General features: G+C 38.4%; 1 protein-coding gene across 1 annotated transcript in view; it reads left to right on the forward strand.

Annotated features, from left to right (window-relative positions):
• CNTN3 (contactin 3) overlaps positions 1–18,680 on the forward strand; it is a 297,915-nt gene that overhangs the window by 236,497 nt on the left and 42,738 nt on the right. Inside the window, exons 13-16 of the mRNA XM_061129162.1 lie at positions 14,331–14,448; positions 15,360–15,518; positions 15,618–15,767; positions 17,663–17,733. Of these exons, the coding sequence (XP_060985145.1) occupies positions 14,331–14,448; positions 15,360–15,518; positions 15,618–15,767; positions 17,663–17,733 (498 nt within the window). The remainder of the gene's footprint in view (positions 1–14,330; positions 14,449–15,359; positions 15,519–15,617; positions 15,768–17,662; positions 17,734–18,680) is intronic.

Here is an 18,680-nt window from a genome sequence, read left to right on the forward strand (position 1 = left end):
ATATTTAATTATACCATATAGTTGATCTGGTCATGAATAAGAAAGTGAAGAATAAATGGCTCATTTGGGGCAATTGAAAATTTTAGACACAAAACCTAGGAATTTTAGATGTTTTTTTATTACAGTAAATACTCTGACTTTGAAAACCATTTTTTAATACTGACTTTAAAATTTTAGATGATGCTTTTTACTAGAAAAACAGTCTAAAGATATTTGATGTCCAACCTCCTGTCTTTGATAGCGTACAGTGAACAATGTCGGATTCACGATCTCCAAAGAAGATTTAGCTTCGGGACCAGGGACCAGTCTTGATCACTCAAGAGCTTTTGTGTAGCAGAGTTTTATTAAAGTATGAAAAGGGGCAGAGAAAGCTTCTGACATAAACATCAGAAGGGGGACGGAGCGTGCCCCCCTTGCTAGTGTTAGCAGGGAGTTATATACTTTTTAATTGGCTATTACAATAGATCAAAAGAATGTCTCAAGTTTGTAAAGATCTTACTATAATAAGTAAGATCCACTCCTATAATATACATTTTAAGATAACAGGATTAGTCAGGTTTTCAAGAAGGAGAAACTGTTCTCAAGCAAGATACATTGTTGTTATATAATCCTTCTTACAAAGTTTAAACTGAGTTGTTGTTTGTTGCATAATCATCAGTTATGGAAAACATTTTATGTGACTAATTTATGTAACATTTTTAAATGTTTTATGTGACTAAGATTAAGGAATGTAGAGAGAAAAAAGACATTTGTCCTTTTCTCCTCCTCAAGGCCTCCTTCGGGATCCTGGACTTCTTATCAACCTGCCTAGGAACTGACTCTCTCAGTCTCTCATCTTTTTTGTCATCTTTTTTAATAAGACTTTGAGATTTTGGAGAAGGAAATGACAACCCACTCCAGTACTCTTGCCTGGAAAATCCCATGGATGGAAGAGCCTGGTAGGCTACAGTCCATGGGGTTGCATGTGTCTGAACACGACTGAGCAACTTCACTTTCACTTTTCTTTCTTTTGCTTTGAGATTTTAAAAATCTGTATTTCTGGAGTATCAGGAAAGCTGTTGGAATATTTTGGTCTGAAGTTGTAATAAAGCTAGCATGATGACTTTGTGAGCAACTCTCCTAGGAGAGAGTATAATTTTATTCTCTCTGACTGTGGGTATCTTTTCTCTGGCTTACCACACAGGCTACTGTCATGAAAGGACATCTAGATCAGGGTTGTTGGAGTTTTTTTACATCTATTTTGGTTTCTTGGCACAGTCAGCTTAAAACAACCCTGCAAGGATGAATCTTGATAAACAAAGACTACAAACTCACCATTCTCCCTCTCTCAGAACTGCTGATGGGAGGAACCCAAGGAAAAGACAGAAAGTAAGAGGACCATTTTGTATAGTCTTTGTAGGTCACCTGCCCTCAAAAGAAGCAGTATGGCAGCTACAGAATGGATCTGACGGGATGTGGCTCATGGTGTTTTCCAAAAATGGCTTCACAAGTACACTTTGCCCAACTTGCTCTTCTTTCACTATGACTTTGACGCTGTTCCTCATCAAGTGGTGAAATGTGTACCTCTCCTCTTAAACCCAGGTAGACCTTTGTGACCACCTTAACCAATAAAAAAAAATAAGAGTGAAGCTCTGTGATTGCTGAGGCTACCTCATAAAAATGCATGCACTTCTACCTTGTTGTATTGGAACAGTTTTGCATGGAATCCAGTCAGCATAATATGAGGAAGTACAAATAGGTAAACAGAGAGGTCTACCTTAAGGGCATGGCTGTGCTTCCACTCACTAGCCAACACCACTCAACAGTCATGTAGGCTGGTCTGCCTGTCCCCATTCAAGCTGCACCAGCTGATGAGGTTTACAGCTGAGATGAGCTGATGATCTGTGTTCAGATCACAGATTGTTGAGTGGTATAAATGATAATCATTTTTTTAAAGCCACTAAATTTTGGGAGTAATTTATTACACACCAAAGTAACTGGAACTAGGAAGTGAACTCAGGGCATTTGGCACAAATTACTTGCTCAAGTTTCCATGAAACAGTGGCTTTTTGTACCTTTGTATCAGTGGATTTCATTTTTATGTGCTAACTTTATAATTCTACAAGGGGCAGATCTACTCCCAGTATATTTAAAACCTCTCATATCAGAGTAAAAACAACAAAGACAAAAAAGACATTTGATCTGTGAGATGTGATTGCTACTCAAGATATGCTCTTAGATACTGTGCTCAAGATGTCGTGACTTGAAATACCTTCATTCTTTGTCAGAATTGTCATATCAGTTCAGAGTAATCTTAGGGTGATTCACATTGACTACCAGTTTCTGTAGAAACCTATCACTGTGTTGAATTATTTCAATGACTATTGTTTTAAAAATGACAAGTACATCAGTGCAATCTAATGTCAAAGAAATGAGCCTCATGCTTGACCTGTTTCACAAATACTGCTTTCTCACCCATCTTCCAGAATGAAAATATGTACTGGAGTACTTTTCTCAGCTTATAAATCCAGCAGTAAACAACCTAACTTGATGATTATTTTATGTGTCTATTCACTGTAGAGCTTTAAACCTAGGGAGAAGATGTTGATGACTATCTTGAACCTTTTAGCTCCAGGAGGAGTGAAGATGAAGAATATGAAATCTCAAAAGTTTAATGAGTTTTGATACTAGCTGATCATTAGAATTAGCTAAAAGTTCTCCTCTTTCTCATCCATGCTGATTTAACTGTTCTGGGATATGGCTTCATGATTTCTGGTATGTTTATAAAGACTGTCCAGGTGAACTTATTGTACAGCCCGTGTTGAGAACTATTGGCTTAATGATCTGGGTAGCCAAGTGTTTTGCAAAGCACAGATAAGGTACCCAATAGGCAACATGAAACAATGCAGAATAAGATCCATGCTGTTTTCAATTTTGTTGCAATCATTTAGGTTAAATCAACTAGAGTAATTCAGTATGGTGTTAGGTTTGTCACGAATGATTTTCCAATTCTTGTTAATCTGCCTTTTTAATTAAAAGAGCAAAGGTCACATTCTCAGAGACTTTGAAAATGCAGCTAGTGTCCATTTACATTATTTTGGACCATATCTGTTTGCATTATTTTCTATTTCTACCCTTTTCATTTTATCAGTTAACTATTATTTTGGTCAGCACTGTTCCATGTTAGAGAAAAGCATACATATTTCTATGTTGACTTCTATATAATTTAAGTTTAAGAAAGTTAAATAGTTTAAGAAAAAAATAAGTGAATAATAGAGCATTTTGTCCTGGGATGTGGCTTACCAAAAATGCAGAGGTGACCTTCTAATGACTGAAGTTTAGGAAGCATTGAGGGAATAATCACTGTGGGAACGGACACTAGGTGTTGATGATCGTGAGATCACCAGCTTTCAGTAAGATACTCCATAAACACTACCCTGACCAGAAAAAAAAAAAAAAAAAAAAATCCCCAAGTCATTAGTATGAGCTTGATGTTGAAATAGAAGCTGATACCTCTAAGGTAACTTGGGTATTAGATACAACTAAAAATATGTCTGAAGGGTCTTTGACCAAGTTTTTATCTTTTATATGTCACTCTTGCAATAATTATGATAGGAGAAGCTGATATCTAAATCATAAAGGATCAGTTTAGTCAGTCACTCAGTCGTGTCCAACTCTTTGCGACCCCATGAACTGCAGCATGCCAGGCCTCCCTGTCCATCACCAGACTTATACTCAAAAGTTTACTTTTGGGTTTACTCAAACTCATGTCCATTGAGTTGGTGATGCCTTCCAACCATCTCCTCCTCTGTCATCCCTTTCTCCTCACTCCTTCAATCTTTCCCAGCATCAGAGTCTTTTCAAATGAGTCAGTTCTTTGCATCAGGTGGCCAAAGTACTGGAATTTCAGCTTCAACATCAGTCCTTCCAATGAATATTCAGGACTGATTTCCTTTAGGATTGATTGGTTTTGTCTCCTTGCAGTGTAAGGGATTCTCAAGAGTCTTCTCCAATACCATAGTTCAAAAGTATCAGTTCTTTGGTGCTCAGCTTTCTTTGTAGTCCAGCTCTCACATCCATACATGACTACTGGAAAACCATAATTCTGACTAGACGGACCATTGTTGCCAAAGTAATGTCTCTACTTTTTAATATGCTGTCTAGGTTGGTCACAATTTTTCTTCCAAGGAGCAAGCATCTTTTAATTTCAGGGCTGCAGTCACCATCTGTAGTGATTTTGGAGCCCAGTCTGTCAGTGTTTCTACTGTTTCCCCTTCTATTTGCAATGAAGTGATGGGACCAGATGCCATGATCTTAGTTTTCTGAATGTTGAGCTTTAAGCCAACTTTTTCACTCTCCTTTCACTTTCTCCTCTTTCACTCTTAGTTCTTCACTTTCTGCCATGAGGGTGGTGTCATCTGCATTTCCTAGATGATCAATATTTCTCCCAGCAATCTTGATTCCAGCTTGTGCTTCATCCAGTCCAACATTTCTCATGATGTACTCTGCATTTAAGTTAAATAAGCAGGGTGATCCCTGGGTTGGGAAGATCTCCTGGAGAAGGGAAAGGCTACCCAGTCCAGTATTCTGGCTGGAGAATTCCATGGACTATGTAGTCCATGGGATCACAAAGATCCCATGTGTCCATCGGACAGAACTGAGCGACTTTCACTCATTAGAAAATAATCAATGGAAGGTAGGGAGTAGGTAGAAATACAGATGAAGTAAGATTATCAGAATACTGATAAATGTAGAAGCTGGGGTGGGAAGTTGGTTCAGCGGGGTTATTATACTTTTCTGTTTCATTTGTCCATGTTCAAGATTTCCACAATAAAAGCTTTTAAAACTCCAAATTAATTCAAGAATTGTATGTATAAGGAATAAAAGAACAGGAAGAAAACTCAGCTATAGCCCTGAGGGCACAGCTGACTCACACTCGACAGTAGACATCCATGTCTGTGGGGATGTTCACAGGTCAGCGAGCAAGGTGGGAACAGCATGGTCAGGGCAGGGCAGACACGGGATGGACGTGGGAAAACGTTCATCCTCCCTGGTTCACAGAAATGCCTGCAACATGCCCGATGCAGCCAGACACCCGGAGCGAGCCTGGGCTCTGTGAGAGCGTGCCCATTCTGTGGGAAGGCCACTCAACAGCAGCTTCTGGGGGGCAAGCTTCCCAGACCCAGAATCTGCAGCCCCAGTGGCCCAGCTGCTGTCGTGGGTGTTCTGTCTATGAAAGGGGGCCTGGCTGAAGATGAAGGACTGAATAAACACGTGTGTGGTCCCTTCAACACAGAATCCCTGCAAAAGGACCAAAGGTCTCCCGCATTGCAGGTGGATTCTTTACCAGCTGAGCCACCAGGGAAGCCCTATTTTCTAATAGTTTGGGTTTTCCTTTTAAGGAAAGTTTTAGATTTACAGAAAAATTAACAGACAGCACAGGAATTCCCCCCTCCCCACTATTTCCCTACTGCTAACATCTCACATTTCCACTTGTGCTAGAGGTTCACCCTATTACTAGTTACAAGCCCATACTGATATGTTGTTATTAACTAAGTCCCATAGGTTACATTTAGGTTCACTGTCTTATATTTGAGGCTTTTGGGTTTTTTTTTTTACCCACTGACAAACTTATTAACAAAAAAGAATATCTTTCAAAGATACAAATCTCAAGAGAATCTTACTTAAGACCAACTCTGTAGAATTGAACAAAATATTGGATGGTAGAAATTTTGGAATTTCAGACCATTGAAGGTGAATCTGTGCTCCACAAAAAAAAACACAGTGGGGAAGAGACAGAAAGGAATCTTCTAAATGAATACAAATGCAGGAGCACCCAGCCTTGCCCTGGTGAAGGTCTGGTGGAGGGCGACCACTGTAGGCCTCCCAGCCGGGATACAAGCATACCCTGGGGATGCTGGGGCAGGTTGGCCCACGGGACGGCTTATGCTTGGAGTTTGACGAGTACATTAGAGCACATATACTCAGTGCAGCAACGTAGAGTCGTGTCCCTGCCCTGAAACTCTGTCTACCTGTTCATGCCGTCCCTCCCAACCCCTGCAGCCACTGATCTTAGGACTGTCTGTAGTTTTGCCTCTTCAGGAAAGTCCCAAGCCTGCGAGGTGCAGATGCTGTGAACCAGAGCATGCAGCCTCTTCGGGTTGGCTTATTTCACTCAGCAGGATTGTATTGAGAGTTCCTCTGTGTCTTTTTATGGCCTGATAGCTGTTTCTTTTTGTCATTGTTGTGCCTTGTTTTATATTGAGTTAAAATACAACAAAAGTTTACCATAACAGTCAGTCAGCCTTCAGTGCAGTGGCGTGAAATCCATGCACGCCACGGCACAGCTGACACACGGCCGTCCTGTAACTCACGGGAATCTGAGACTCTGCCCCTGTTAGTGACGCCCCTTCACCCCTCGCCCAGAGTCAGCAGCCACCACCCTGCTTCTCTGTGACTCTGACTTGTGTACGTGAAATCACACAGTATTCGTCCATCTGTGATTGGCCTGATGTCCGCAGAGGACATCCATGTGGTAGCATACTGCAGAATTTCCTTGCTTTGAAGGCTGAGTAGTAGTCCACTGTATGGACGGACCACATTTTGTTTATCCACTCATCTTACAATGGACATTTGGGTTATATTGATTGATTTTAGACTGCTGAACGAGGCTTGCATACTGCAATAAACCCAAGTGATCATGGTGTATAAATAAATATTTACATTGTTAGATGCTCTTTGCTCATGTTGAGTTTTGTATCTTTGTTGATGAGAGAAATCTGTAGTTTTACTTTCTTCTAATAGCTTTGTCTGATTCTGATAATAGAGTGATTCTGGCTTCATAGAATGATTTAGAAAGTATTCACTCTGCTTCTTCCTTCCAGAAGAGATTATAAAGAATAGGTAAAATTTTCCAAAAAAAAAAAAATAATAATAAGCAGGGTGACAATATACAGACTTGACATACTCCTTTCCCAATTTGGAACCAGTCCATTGTTCCATGTCTGATTCTAATTGTTGCTTCTTGACCTGCATCCAGGTTTCTCAGGAGGCAAATAAGGTGGTCTGGTATTCCCATCTCTTTAAGAATTTTTCACAGTTTGTTGTGATCCACACAGTCAAAGACTTTGGCATAGTCAATAAAGCAGAAGTAGATGTTTTTCTGGAACTCTCTTGCTTTTTCAATGACCCAGTGTTGGCACTTTGATCTCTGGTTCTTCTGCCTTTTCTAAATCCAGCTTGAATATCTGGGAGTTCACAGTTTACATACTGTTGAAGCCTGGCTTGGCATGTAGAAGCCTGGCATTACTTTGCTAGTGTGTGAGATGAGTGCAATTGTCCAGTAGTTTGAACATTCTTTGGCATTGCCTTTCTTTGGGATTGGAATGAAAACTGACCTTTTCTAGGCCTGTGGCCACTGCTGAATTTTCCAGATTTGCTGGCATATTGAGTGAAGCACTTTCATGGCATCATCTTTTAGGATTTGAAATAGCTCAACTGGAATTCCATTACCTCCACTAGCTTTGTTCGTAATGATGCTTCCTAAGGCCCACTTGACTTTGCATTCCAAGTCTGGCTCTAGGTGAGTGATCACACCATCGTGATTATCTGGGTTGTGAAGATCTTTTTAGTACAGTTCTTCTGTGTGTTCTTGCCACCTCTTCTTAATATCTTCTGCTTTTGTTAGGTCAATACCATTTCTGTCCTTTATTGTGCCCATCTTTGCTTGGAAAGTTCCCTTGGTATCTCTAATTTTCTTGAAGAGATATCTAGTCTTTCTCATTCTGTTGTTTTCCTCTATTTCTTTGCATTGATCACTGAGGAAGGCTTTCTTATCTCTCCTTGCTCTTCATTGGAACTCTGCATTCAAATAGGCATATCTTTCCTTTTCTCTTTGCTTCTTTCCTTTGCTCCTTTCCTTTGCCCTTTGCTTCTCTTCTTTTCATAGCTATTTGTAAGACCTCCTCTGACAACCATTTTGCCTTTTTCTTGGGGATGGTCTTGATCACTGCCTCCTGTACAATGTCACGAACCTCTGTCCATAGTTCTTCAGGCACTCTATCAGATCTAATCCTTTGAATCTATAAAGTATCATTTATTCCAATTTATTGGTACCAAAGAAAGTAAAAAAAAAAAAATTTGATGTGAGCCAATTGCTTATTACTGCCCTAAATATGACCTCTGTAGATAACTTGGCATCAAAGTTTCAGATGAAACTATTAATCAATCAGAAAAACTAACACTGTTTCCAGTGTTAGGGTCTGTCTTCATCTTTCAGTGGTTGCCAGTTATTTCTGTTCCTTGGGTGAGCAGTGTCCATCTGTAAAACAGGTGGCCATGTCGCAACCATTTGTGATGTGTTGGGGGGACTTAACTTGGTTGGTCAGAAATACAGAGGTGACTCACATCTGCCACCAATTCCCTCAGGGACCTTCACAGTTAAAACCACCACTCAGGTTTCAGAGGTAATCTACTGGTTAGACTGTTGCAGGGTTCCTGAGTATGATTTACATGCATTGTCAGGGCTTGGAAGACAACCCAGTTGCTGGGATGAATGATTAATATTGGAGTCTGTACAATACTAGGCTGTGTAAAAGTGATTTTAAAAAGAGAAGCAATTCTATTCTACCTTGCCTTCCAAATTGTTTTCAAAATACCTTTTTTCCCACTTAAACTGGCAAATTATGCTTCTTGGAAGCCCAGCAGCAGCATTTATATCAAGAGTGCTTACTAGGGAATTAGTTTTTGCTGAAAATTTGTTTTATTGAAAGTTCATGTTATATTTGCAGGGTTCAAGAGGTTTTCCAAGTTCCAAGGTTTATTTTATACTTTGACTTTTAGCATGCAGTATATCTCGCAGTGTACTTTCAGCTTACCTGTATTTAGTGATGAGCTGTCTGCTTCCTTATCTTCACCTGGTGTGGGTTATTATGTAGTGTTTTTCTTTCAGTACAGAGTGGTTTTTAAATTATATCAGAAATTTCATTCCCATCATCACCTAAGAAAATATATGGGAAAATTAACAAACTTCTCTTCTAATTCATCTCATGCACTCTGGACTTTCCCTTAGCATTTACTTCAAAGATGATTTGGTTTATAAATCCATTTACTGTTTATACATGTAACATGTTCTGTAAATATGATCTTTACTTGGAGAAATCTATGTAATTAGATGAGCATATAATTAGATAAGTAAGTAATTCTTAATTACTTAGCAAAGTTCTTTGAGTTTTTTCAAATATAATAAAAAAATGTACTGTCATTAAGACATGAGTATGAACCTGAAATCAGCTACAGCAAAATTAAATGGAGCTTTTGGTAGTGGGGGAGGCTTATTCGTTTGGATTTGTGAATTGATTATCCCCCTGACATACTCTACCCCTCACACTCTCAAAGTAGACTATTTTCTCACCTGTCTTAGAGTCTCTGCATATGTGTAAGTCTCTGCCACTGCTGCTGCTAAGTCGCTTCAGTCATATCCAACTCTGTGCGACCCCATAGATGGCAGCCCACCAGGTTCCCCCGTCCCTGGGATTCTCCAGGCAAGAACACTGGAGTGGGCTGTCATTTCCTTCTCCAATGCATGAAAGTGAAAAGTGAAAGTGAAGTCACTCGGTTGTGGCTGACACTTAGAGACCCCATGGACTGCAGCCCACCAGGCTCCTCCGTCCATAGGATTTTCCAGGCAAGAGTACTGGAGTGGGTTGCCATTGCCTTCTCTGTAAGTCTCTAATATAGACCATTTTTTCTAACCTTCTTTTGCTAGATAGCTTCTGTTCCTATTGCAGATACTAACTATATTGAGACTCCAGAAAGTCATAGATTTGTCTGCGTACTTTGACCTTGCATTACACTTTACTTTTACATTGATTTGTAGTAGTCATTTTGGGCTCCAAGATCACTGCAGATGGTGATTGCAGCCATGAAATTAAAAGATGCTTACTCCTTGGAAGGAAAGTTACGACCAACCTAGACAGCATATTAAAAAGCGGAGACATTACATTGGCAACAAAGGCCCATCTAGTCAAGGCTATGGTTTCTCCAGTGGTCATGTATAGATGTGAGAGTTGGACTATGAAGAAAGCTGAGCGCTGAAAAATTGATGCTTTTGAACTGCGGTATTGGAGAAGACTCTTGAGAGTCCCTTGGACTGCAAGGAGATCCAACCAGTCCATCCTAAAGGAGATCAGTCCTGGGTGTTCATTGGAAGGACTCATGCTGAAGCTGAAACTCCAAGACTTTGGCCACCTCATGTGAAGAGCTGACTCATTGGAAAAGACCCAGATGCTGGGACGGACTGGGGGCAGGAGGAGAAGGGGACGACAGAGGATAAGATGGCTGGATGGCATCCCCAACTCGATGGGCATGAGTTTGAGTAAACTCCGGGAGTTGGTGATGGACCTGGAAGCATGCAAGGGAGGCCTGGCGTGCTGCGATTCATGGAGTCGCAAAGAGTCGGACACAACTGAGCGACTGAACTGACTGACTGTAGTAGTCATTTGATTAACCTTTCAGCTTTAAGCTCCATGAACGTAAGGACTGTTTTTTTGTTGTTTTTTTTCCCTCACCATGGTATCCCCAGTGACTAAAGTACAGCCATTGTTTAATGAATATTTTTTGAATCAATGATCATATTTAAAAAGATAGTGCTTTTTCGAAAGAACTAAAATTCATATGACTTAAGGGAAATGTCTGCCTCATCTTAAAACCCTGTTTAACCTGTAGGAACAGGGCTCTTCTATTACTGAAAAGCTCCATTTTCAAGTAATGCTCTGATCAGCAGCATAGAAATAAGACTTGCTTTCTGAAAGACTAAAATTATACTGCTACAGGTTGAGGTAGATGTTTTAAGGGAAATAGGAATAGGGAAATGAAGATTTGCTTCTGTATTCTAATTCTAGTCCATTCTGTCTGAGGTGGGGGGAAGGAGAATTTAGGAAAACTGTATGAAGAAAGACTAAAGCACAAATTTAAGAGATAATAAAGTAGAAGCTATTTTTATTCAAAGAGTTATTGTGCTCCTAAGAATTTATTCAAAGGGTATTAATGTTTGTAATGTTTGTAAGTTGCTTTGTGTGAATTATGTTTACACTCAAGGGATTACAAGCTTGTTTCTAAATATTTCTAAATAATAGATGTAATTTTACTGATGACTATATTGAAAAATAATCTATCAAGTGCTATTATACAGTGAATAAACTAATTCTATTTGGATTTTTTCTGGACACTTCTCCTATTCTCTCTATTATAATCAGTAATTAATTACATGTATTTAACCATTAACAGTGAAAACTGATGGGGACAAGATTGGTTTGATCCAAGTGAAACTTCCTTTTGGAATTCCCTTGTCCGTTTTTATCTTTTTTTTAATGTCTGAGAATAGTCATTTTCATTTTAATAAGAAAGTATAAAATGGTCTAATAGTATTTTTATTATTATTATGCATTTTATTCTTGTGAAAGAAATTGAAGTTTAGAATTACAGCCATGTTTTTTGACCACTTCAACTATGGTCCTGTTTACAGTGGTGCTTTTAGAGCCATAGTTACACATTAGAATAGCTGCATCTTGAGAGCTATTATGTTCTCCCCCCAAATACACAAGCTATAAATGTATAGCCTGATGAGTTTTCACAAAATGAACCCATTCAAGTAAACAACAGTGAAATCCAGAAGCAAAGGAACCCCTGCTCCAGAAGTCCTAGTGATTGCTTCATTGCAGTACTAAGTATCCCACCAAAGAGAGTCACAATCCAGATTTATAATATGATAGGTCAGTATCACTTTACTCTTTTCTATCTGATTTATATCTTTTATTTATGTTGAGGCTTGGCTGTGCGTGATCTGTGTAGTTATAGTTCATTGATTTTCATGGTCTGTTAGTATTTTGTTAAATGTAGGTTTCACTGCTTATTAAGCTGCTTTATTGTGATGGACTTTAGATTGTTTCCATCTTTTAGCTATTCCAGTTAGTACTACCACAGACATTCTTATAAATGTCTTTGGTGAGCATATGCACACGTATCTGTAAAGTATGTAATAGGGGTGGAACTGCCGGGTTGTAGATTATGTTTATATCCTGCCTTAGTAGATATTTCTAAACAGAGTTCCAGAGTAATTGCACCAGTCCACACTCCCATTAGTAATAGTAAGAGTTCCGGTTGCTCCATATCCTCAGCGGGACTGGAAATTTCTTTCTTCTTTCATTCTGAGGTTGTATATATATGGTATGTGTCATCCGATTTATTGAACCTTTATTAAATAAACTTCCATAAATTTGTAAACATAACTTTTTTCACACACACACACACACAAAACCCTGACTTAGGTTTCTATCCTACAGAGCAGAGGTTATATATAAGGCACTTCTCTAACCTCAAGTGAATCATATATGGCAAGCATTTAATGAAATTTTGTTAAGATCAATCTTGACTTTTTATATTGCTTCATTAAAAGACAACAGATAGGGTGAGAGAGAAAAAGCACTAGAAGAGGAATAATATAAATTTAGTCTACTGTGAAAAACAAAAATTAAGGACAGGATCCTTCTTAGTTTTTGCTGCATTTTATTTTTCACTAATGTATTCATCTACTCAATTTCATGTTGGTTCTGAAAGAAAAACTCAATTGTTCCTTGTCTGCATGTTCATTGCTTCCGTTTTCACTTTCAGTGTAAAAAATAATTAAAAGTTATATTTCCCTTGATCGTGAGCCTAGCTATATTTCTTCAGGAAGATGGTTTGGGTATTACATAAACTAGCTAAGTTATATCTCTCTTCACCCATCAATACTGAAATGAACAGAAATGACAAACCCAACATCAGTCTTTTTTTTTTTTTTTTTTTTTTTTTACTTCTTCAAGAAGCAAAACCAGCTTATGTGCCTATAAACTGTATTCATGAATCTACAGACATAAAGAAAATCCTGCTTTCAGCCCCTTTTTACGCAACTGCTTTCAAAATAAGCAAATAAACACAGGAAATAATAATAGCTTACCCTAATGCCTTAATGGAATCTAATCGTAACAGTTCTTACTTCACTGAAAATAAGAGATTTCTATAGAAATGATAATCAACCTCCTGTGAGGTTATGGAGATCATAAAACCCGAGAGTTTCTAAAGGTCAGCAAGCATTGAAGGTTTTGTCCTAGGGATAAATTTCTAAATAACCCTGAGGAGAAAGAGAGAGAGGGAGAGAAAGGAAAAAGTTTAACTTGATGAAAGTAAGATGTGCAAACTTAACAGTTTCTGGATTATTATTTAATTACAGCCATCAATCACCTCCCATCTGTCTGTTCCCAGTACTCAAGAAAATCATGCTAAAGCCACACTGTCCAAACCATCAGAGAATGTATAGCCCATTTAAAGTCCTGAGGATTTGAAGCAATATTTAAGAAATCACCCTAGATAAGATCTTGGGAAATTACCTAAAAACAAGATAGTGGAATCCATCTTTCAACAAATACTAGGAAAACCCAAAAGCAAAATTACCCTTTTAATTTATAAGACAAACCACTCATTGCTTCCTAGTCTGTACCAGTTTAGAGATTTTCCCAGTAAGTGATCCTTTTCAAAAGGCTTTGCTTTCCAAATCATTTTATTTCAATTCATACTTTTACTAATGCATGAAACTGGCCTGTAGTTAGTCATTTTATGAACATGATTTTACATTCTTTTAAAATGAGGACTATTTGAAGTTGAGCTTTTAGAAATACATTTGCTTCATTAATTGGCACTGGGAAATGCCAGCCAGTGTCTTTATGGGCAGCTATTATTTTTTGGTTTAAAATGTTTAATTTCTTCTTACTGAGGGGTTCATACTGACTGTCCCTAAATTCTGTAGCAAAGGAATTAAACAGCATTAGGCTTTTTAAGCTTCAAAGAGCTCAGAAAAGTGTCTCAACCGTGGTAATCCCCTTGTCGTGCTGCATTTATCTCCCACCAGATACCTAAACGCTTCCCTCTTCTTCTCAGGCAGATAATTGCAGAGAGGCTGGAACAAGAGAAAAGAGTTGAGCTGGTGCTGAGCAGTGGATATAAAAAGAAGTGTCACCCTAGTGGAAGTAAATAGACTCTGAGACTGTAATCTCTGCCCTTATTTATCTGTGAAACCATAAATGCTCAGGGGAAAGCTTGGCATTTATTTAGCTACAAAAACCTATGTCTGCAGTCATGTATGGTTTTTAACTTGTTTTTATTTCCATACTTTCCATTGGAGCAATCTTCTGTTTTGTAACCACCTAGGTCTTCTCTCTAAATATGGGTTTTGTCCCAATGGTGTTGTTGAATATGGCCTTTAAGATTCTCAGTGTTTTCTGAATAATAATATGTTCATTACCTGTGTTTTCCAACAGAGTTCATCAGGTGATTTAATGATCAGAAACATTCAGTTGAAGCACAGTGGAAAATATGTTTGTATGGTGCAGACGGGGGTGGACAGTGTTTCATCTGCCGCTGACCTCATAGTAAGAGGTAAGCATTAATGGCTCAGTGTGTTTTGTTTTGTTTTGTTTTTAAACATGTTAATGGAGCCTTCCTCGCTGAAGGAAAAAACCATGATGAGATAGCAATATGAGCATGCAAGTTATAATATTGATTTGATCCCCACCCCACCCAAATAGACCAGAAGATGTACCAACGAGGACTGATGCTAATTCAAAGAAATAAAAATCTCAGTTCTGTCATTCCAATAGCTCTCACAGTAATAAGCATTCCACAGCTGCTGCCAAGCTGATGTGTTTTTGAACATGTCATTAATTCAGTGATAGTGTTTAATGTGAAAGAGAATAGTGATAGAGTGTGTGTGTGTGTGTGTGTGTGTGTGTGTGTGTGTTGTATGTGTGTGTGTACTTCTAAAAAACCAGGATCATCCAGAATGCCTGAGAAAATTTGCCAATTTGAGCTACTGTCCAAAGTACTGATTTGCTACTGGGCTGAAAAATGACCCAGAGTGCACTGTAGAATAAATCAGCTCTAGATAACAAACTGGAAACTTCAGAGATGTCCCAGGAGATTTTTTTAAAAAAAGGCTTCACGCAAAAGTGAAGGTTATTGAATTTGGAAAGGTACAGGAATCCTGCCAAACAGAAGACTGAAAAAGCAGATGTCATTTGCAGTCATGGAGTGTTATACCTTTGGAGTTTATGGCTCAAAATCCAGATTTAATATCTAACAACAGGAATGCAAAAGAAAGAAAATGGTTGTTTTATTGCCAGGGAAATTTCCTTTTTCCATACGTGCTTTTGAAATTGGGATCCATTGGAGGTATTCACGTGTCATGAGGCAGGTTCTTCACTTTGGTTTATGGAATTGCTAACTAGAGTCAGACATGACTGAGTGACTGGACTGAACTGAACTGTTGTTTGCATTTTTGCCTTCCATAGGTTCACCTGGGCCACCAGAGAACGTGAAGGTAGATGAAATTACAGACACAACAGCCCAGCTCTCTTGGAAAGAAGGTACAGACAACCACAGCCCAGTTATAGCCTATTCTGTCCAGGCAAGGACGCCCTTCTCCGTGGGTTGGCAAACAGCCACAACAGGTAAAGGGGGAGAGGCAGATGCCACTGGTGCAAATGAATGGATTTCAGATCAACCCTAAGATGCGCAAACGTTTACCTCTCTGAAATATTCCTTTGTAGTGCCTGAGGTCATTGATGGGAAAACACACACAGCTACGGTAGTCGAGTTAAATCCATGGGTGGAGTACGAATTTCGGGTTGTAGCCAGTAACAAAATCGGAGGTGGAGAACCCAGTTTACCCTCAGAAAAAGTAAGAACTGAAGAGGCAGGTTAGTGTTTTTGTTTTCTGAGTCATGGCTTCATAGGTCTTCCTCGGTGTGTGTTTCCACTTTTGCCCTTGATCCCCAGGCTGGCAGGGGTTCAGCCTCAATAATGCCTCATTGCAATTATCTGACCTATCTCACGGCAGACTGGTCACATGGCATTTGTCAAAAGACACACGTGTAAGTGAATCTGATGTAATGTGACATTTGCAAGAGTTCAGTCCAGCGCCGGCCTTCATTAGTGCATGTAGAGTGACTATGTTTTTGTCACTTAAGGTTATAATTACTATCTGACATCGTCACCCTGTTAACAGGGGAAGTGCTGTTTTCATTTATAACAAACATTGGCAAATTGGTAGGATAATGACTTTTGGGAGATCAGCTGCTAGGAAATCTCATTCTGCCCTCCAAGCTCAGTGAATGAGCTTAAGTGATTGATGAATAGGTATATTTTGGCTCCTTGAGTATTAAATTAAGAGAGAATTATTTTTAAAATTTTCATGAGGGGCAACTATTAATATTACCTATAAGACCCCTTTGTAATGCTAAAAACAGCCTAAGATTGAAACCGCAGAACAGAAACTGTGTATGTTATCATGTTATTGAGGCATCAGACAGGATTTAAGACTTTGCTTTTCAGAATCTGTAGACTAACATTATGTTTGAAATACAGCCGATATATCACTTTGGAACAAGGCCAAGATAGCAGTCATGGAATATATTTCAGTAATTTTCATGATGCTTTTTCGCTTAGGACAATGCGTAGAATGTTCGTGCCAGGAATTATGAGAAATTGGGGAACCACGTCTGTCTTGAGACTCTGTTCATTTATTCACAGAAATATGTGTAGGAAGTATCTGCTGTGTGCTGAGGCCTTTGTAGGTACAGTGGGTACAGCTGTGAACACAACAAGCACTACCTTTAGGTATCTTATACTCTAGGTGTGTCATGAGATTTACAAAATATAAATTTCTGTTAGTGAGAAATCGAATGCCTGTCTGAGATTCATAAAAGAATAGGATTTGAAGATTTCATTGTGAGTCATTTTCATATAAAGCCAGTGTTCTGGGAATTCTATCTTTACTTAGGGTAGTCACACGTTAAATGTTCATGCTTACGTGGCTAGGCCTAGAAATTATCATACCAAGTAAAATGAAGGCAGAAAAAAAGGCTGCAAGAAAGGCTGTAATATCATATGATATTACTTATATGTGGACTCTAAAAACATGGTACAAATGAACTGATTTACAAAACAGAAATAGATTCACAGACATAGAAAAGAAACGTTCCCAAAGGGAGAAGGAAAGGGGCAGGATAAATTAGAAATTTAGGATTAACAGATACACACTACTATATATAAAATAGATAAAAAACCAGGACCTACTGTATAGCATCGGGAATTGTATTCAATATCTTGCAATAACTATAAGGGAAAAGAATCTGAAAAATATATATATGTGTGTGTGTACATATGTATGTATATATGTCTATAATTGAATCACTTTGCTGTACACCTAAAACATTGTTAATCAACTATATTTCAATTAAAAAAAAGTAACTTTGACACTTGGGGAAAAAATTTCCATGCTGGATTGATTTATCATAATCCCTCATGAAATACTTTTTTATTAACCTTCATACTGAGTAATTTTTTCTTACTGTTTGAGATATTTTGAATCTTTAATAATTTTATGCAAATGTAAGTCATGTGATTATCTCCCCAAAAGATAAATATATTTAGATATACACACATACATATTGCATGTATATACACACATGCACATGTAATATGCCAGTTGTAGAATTATTCAGATATTAAAAGTAAACAATGTTGCATCTTCTTTCCGATAAATATTACCAAATGTAAATAGGGTTTCATCTCTTCTCTCTAACCTGTGTAGTGCCAGAAGTGCCTCCTTCAGAAGTCAGTGGAGGAGGTGGGAGCCGGTCTGAACTGGTGATCACCTGGGATGTAAGTGTCTGGGCAGCGTCTGCCCCCTTAGGGTGATGGTCTTCCCACAGCCCTGGCTTCCTGGGTGATGCTGGTGGTGCTAGTGATGGTGGCAGAACTATTAATACTGGCTCATATTTTTTAATGTTCACTTTGTGTTAATCTCTGTTCCTAGCATTTTGCATTTATTTTTCATTTTATGCTTACAACATTTTTTTTTTAGGTTAAAAGCACTAAGGCATAGAGATATTAAATAATTTGCCCAAGGTCATCTGGCTGGGGATGAGTCAAGTCTTGACCGTTGACTCTGGAGCTGTTCCCCCACTGATGATGCACATGCCACTGCTCCAGGCATTGCTGCTTTCTGGCCATTCTCTCAGCCCTTGCTTTATGTCATAATTAGGAAGAATGTTAACTAACAAAGCCAGAAGGCACTAGAGTTGTCTTTCTTTTTTGAAGCTGTTGATGGAGAAATAAGAAGTCAAGAGATCATGGAGTATCAATAGAAATTTTTGACATGATGCAAATACAGCTTTGAGTTTAAAACCTTGTTTTTACTTCCTTTCTTAAAGTTTTATTCTTGCACTGAATTATCATGTCAATATATAATTTTTTCTATAAGATCAACATTAGGGAGGAGATGATTTTTATTTAATTTAGAGATGCAATATTTCAACTGAAAGTATATCTTTATTACTCAGAACTCAAATTGGGGCTACAGGATGCTCAAAAATCTAAATTATTTTGGAAAATTCTAGTTAGTTATCTGGATGGCTATGAAAGAGTGGCGTGTGTCTATTTTAAAGCAGCTCACTGTCTCCCTGTCCTTCTTCTCTTTTCTTAATCCAGCCACTTAGTACAATGAAGATTATTATTTAATGACTTTTAGAAAAGACTCCACATCATAGTTGAATTTATTTTTACCATGCCGTCATGTGAAAGTGTGATTTAATATGTCTTTTCTTTAT

Source organism: Dama dama, chromosome 24 (genome assembly GCF_033118175.1).
Source record: "Dama dama isolate Ldn47 chromosome 24, ASM3311817v1, whole genome shotgun sequence".
Taxonomy (NCBI): domain Eukaryota; kingdom Metazoa; phylum Chordata; class Mammalia; order Artiodactyla; family Cervidae; genus Dama; species Dama dama.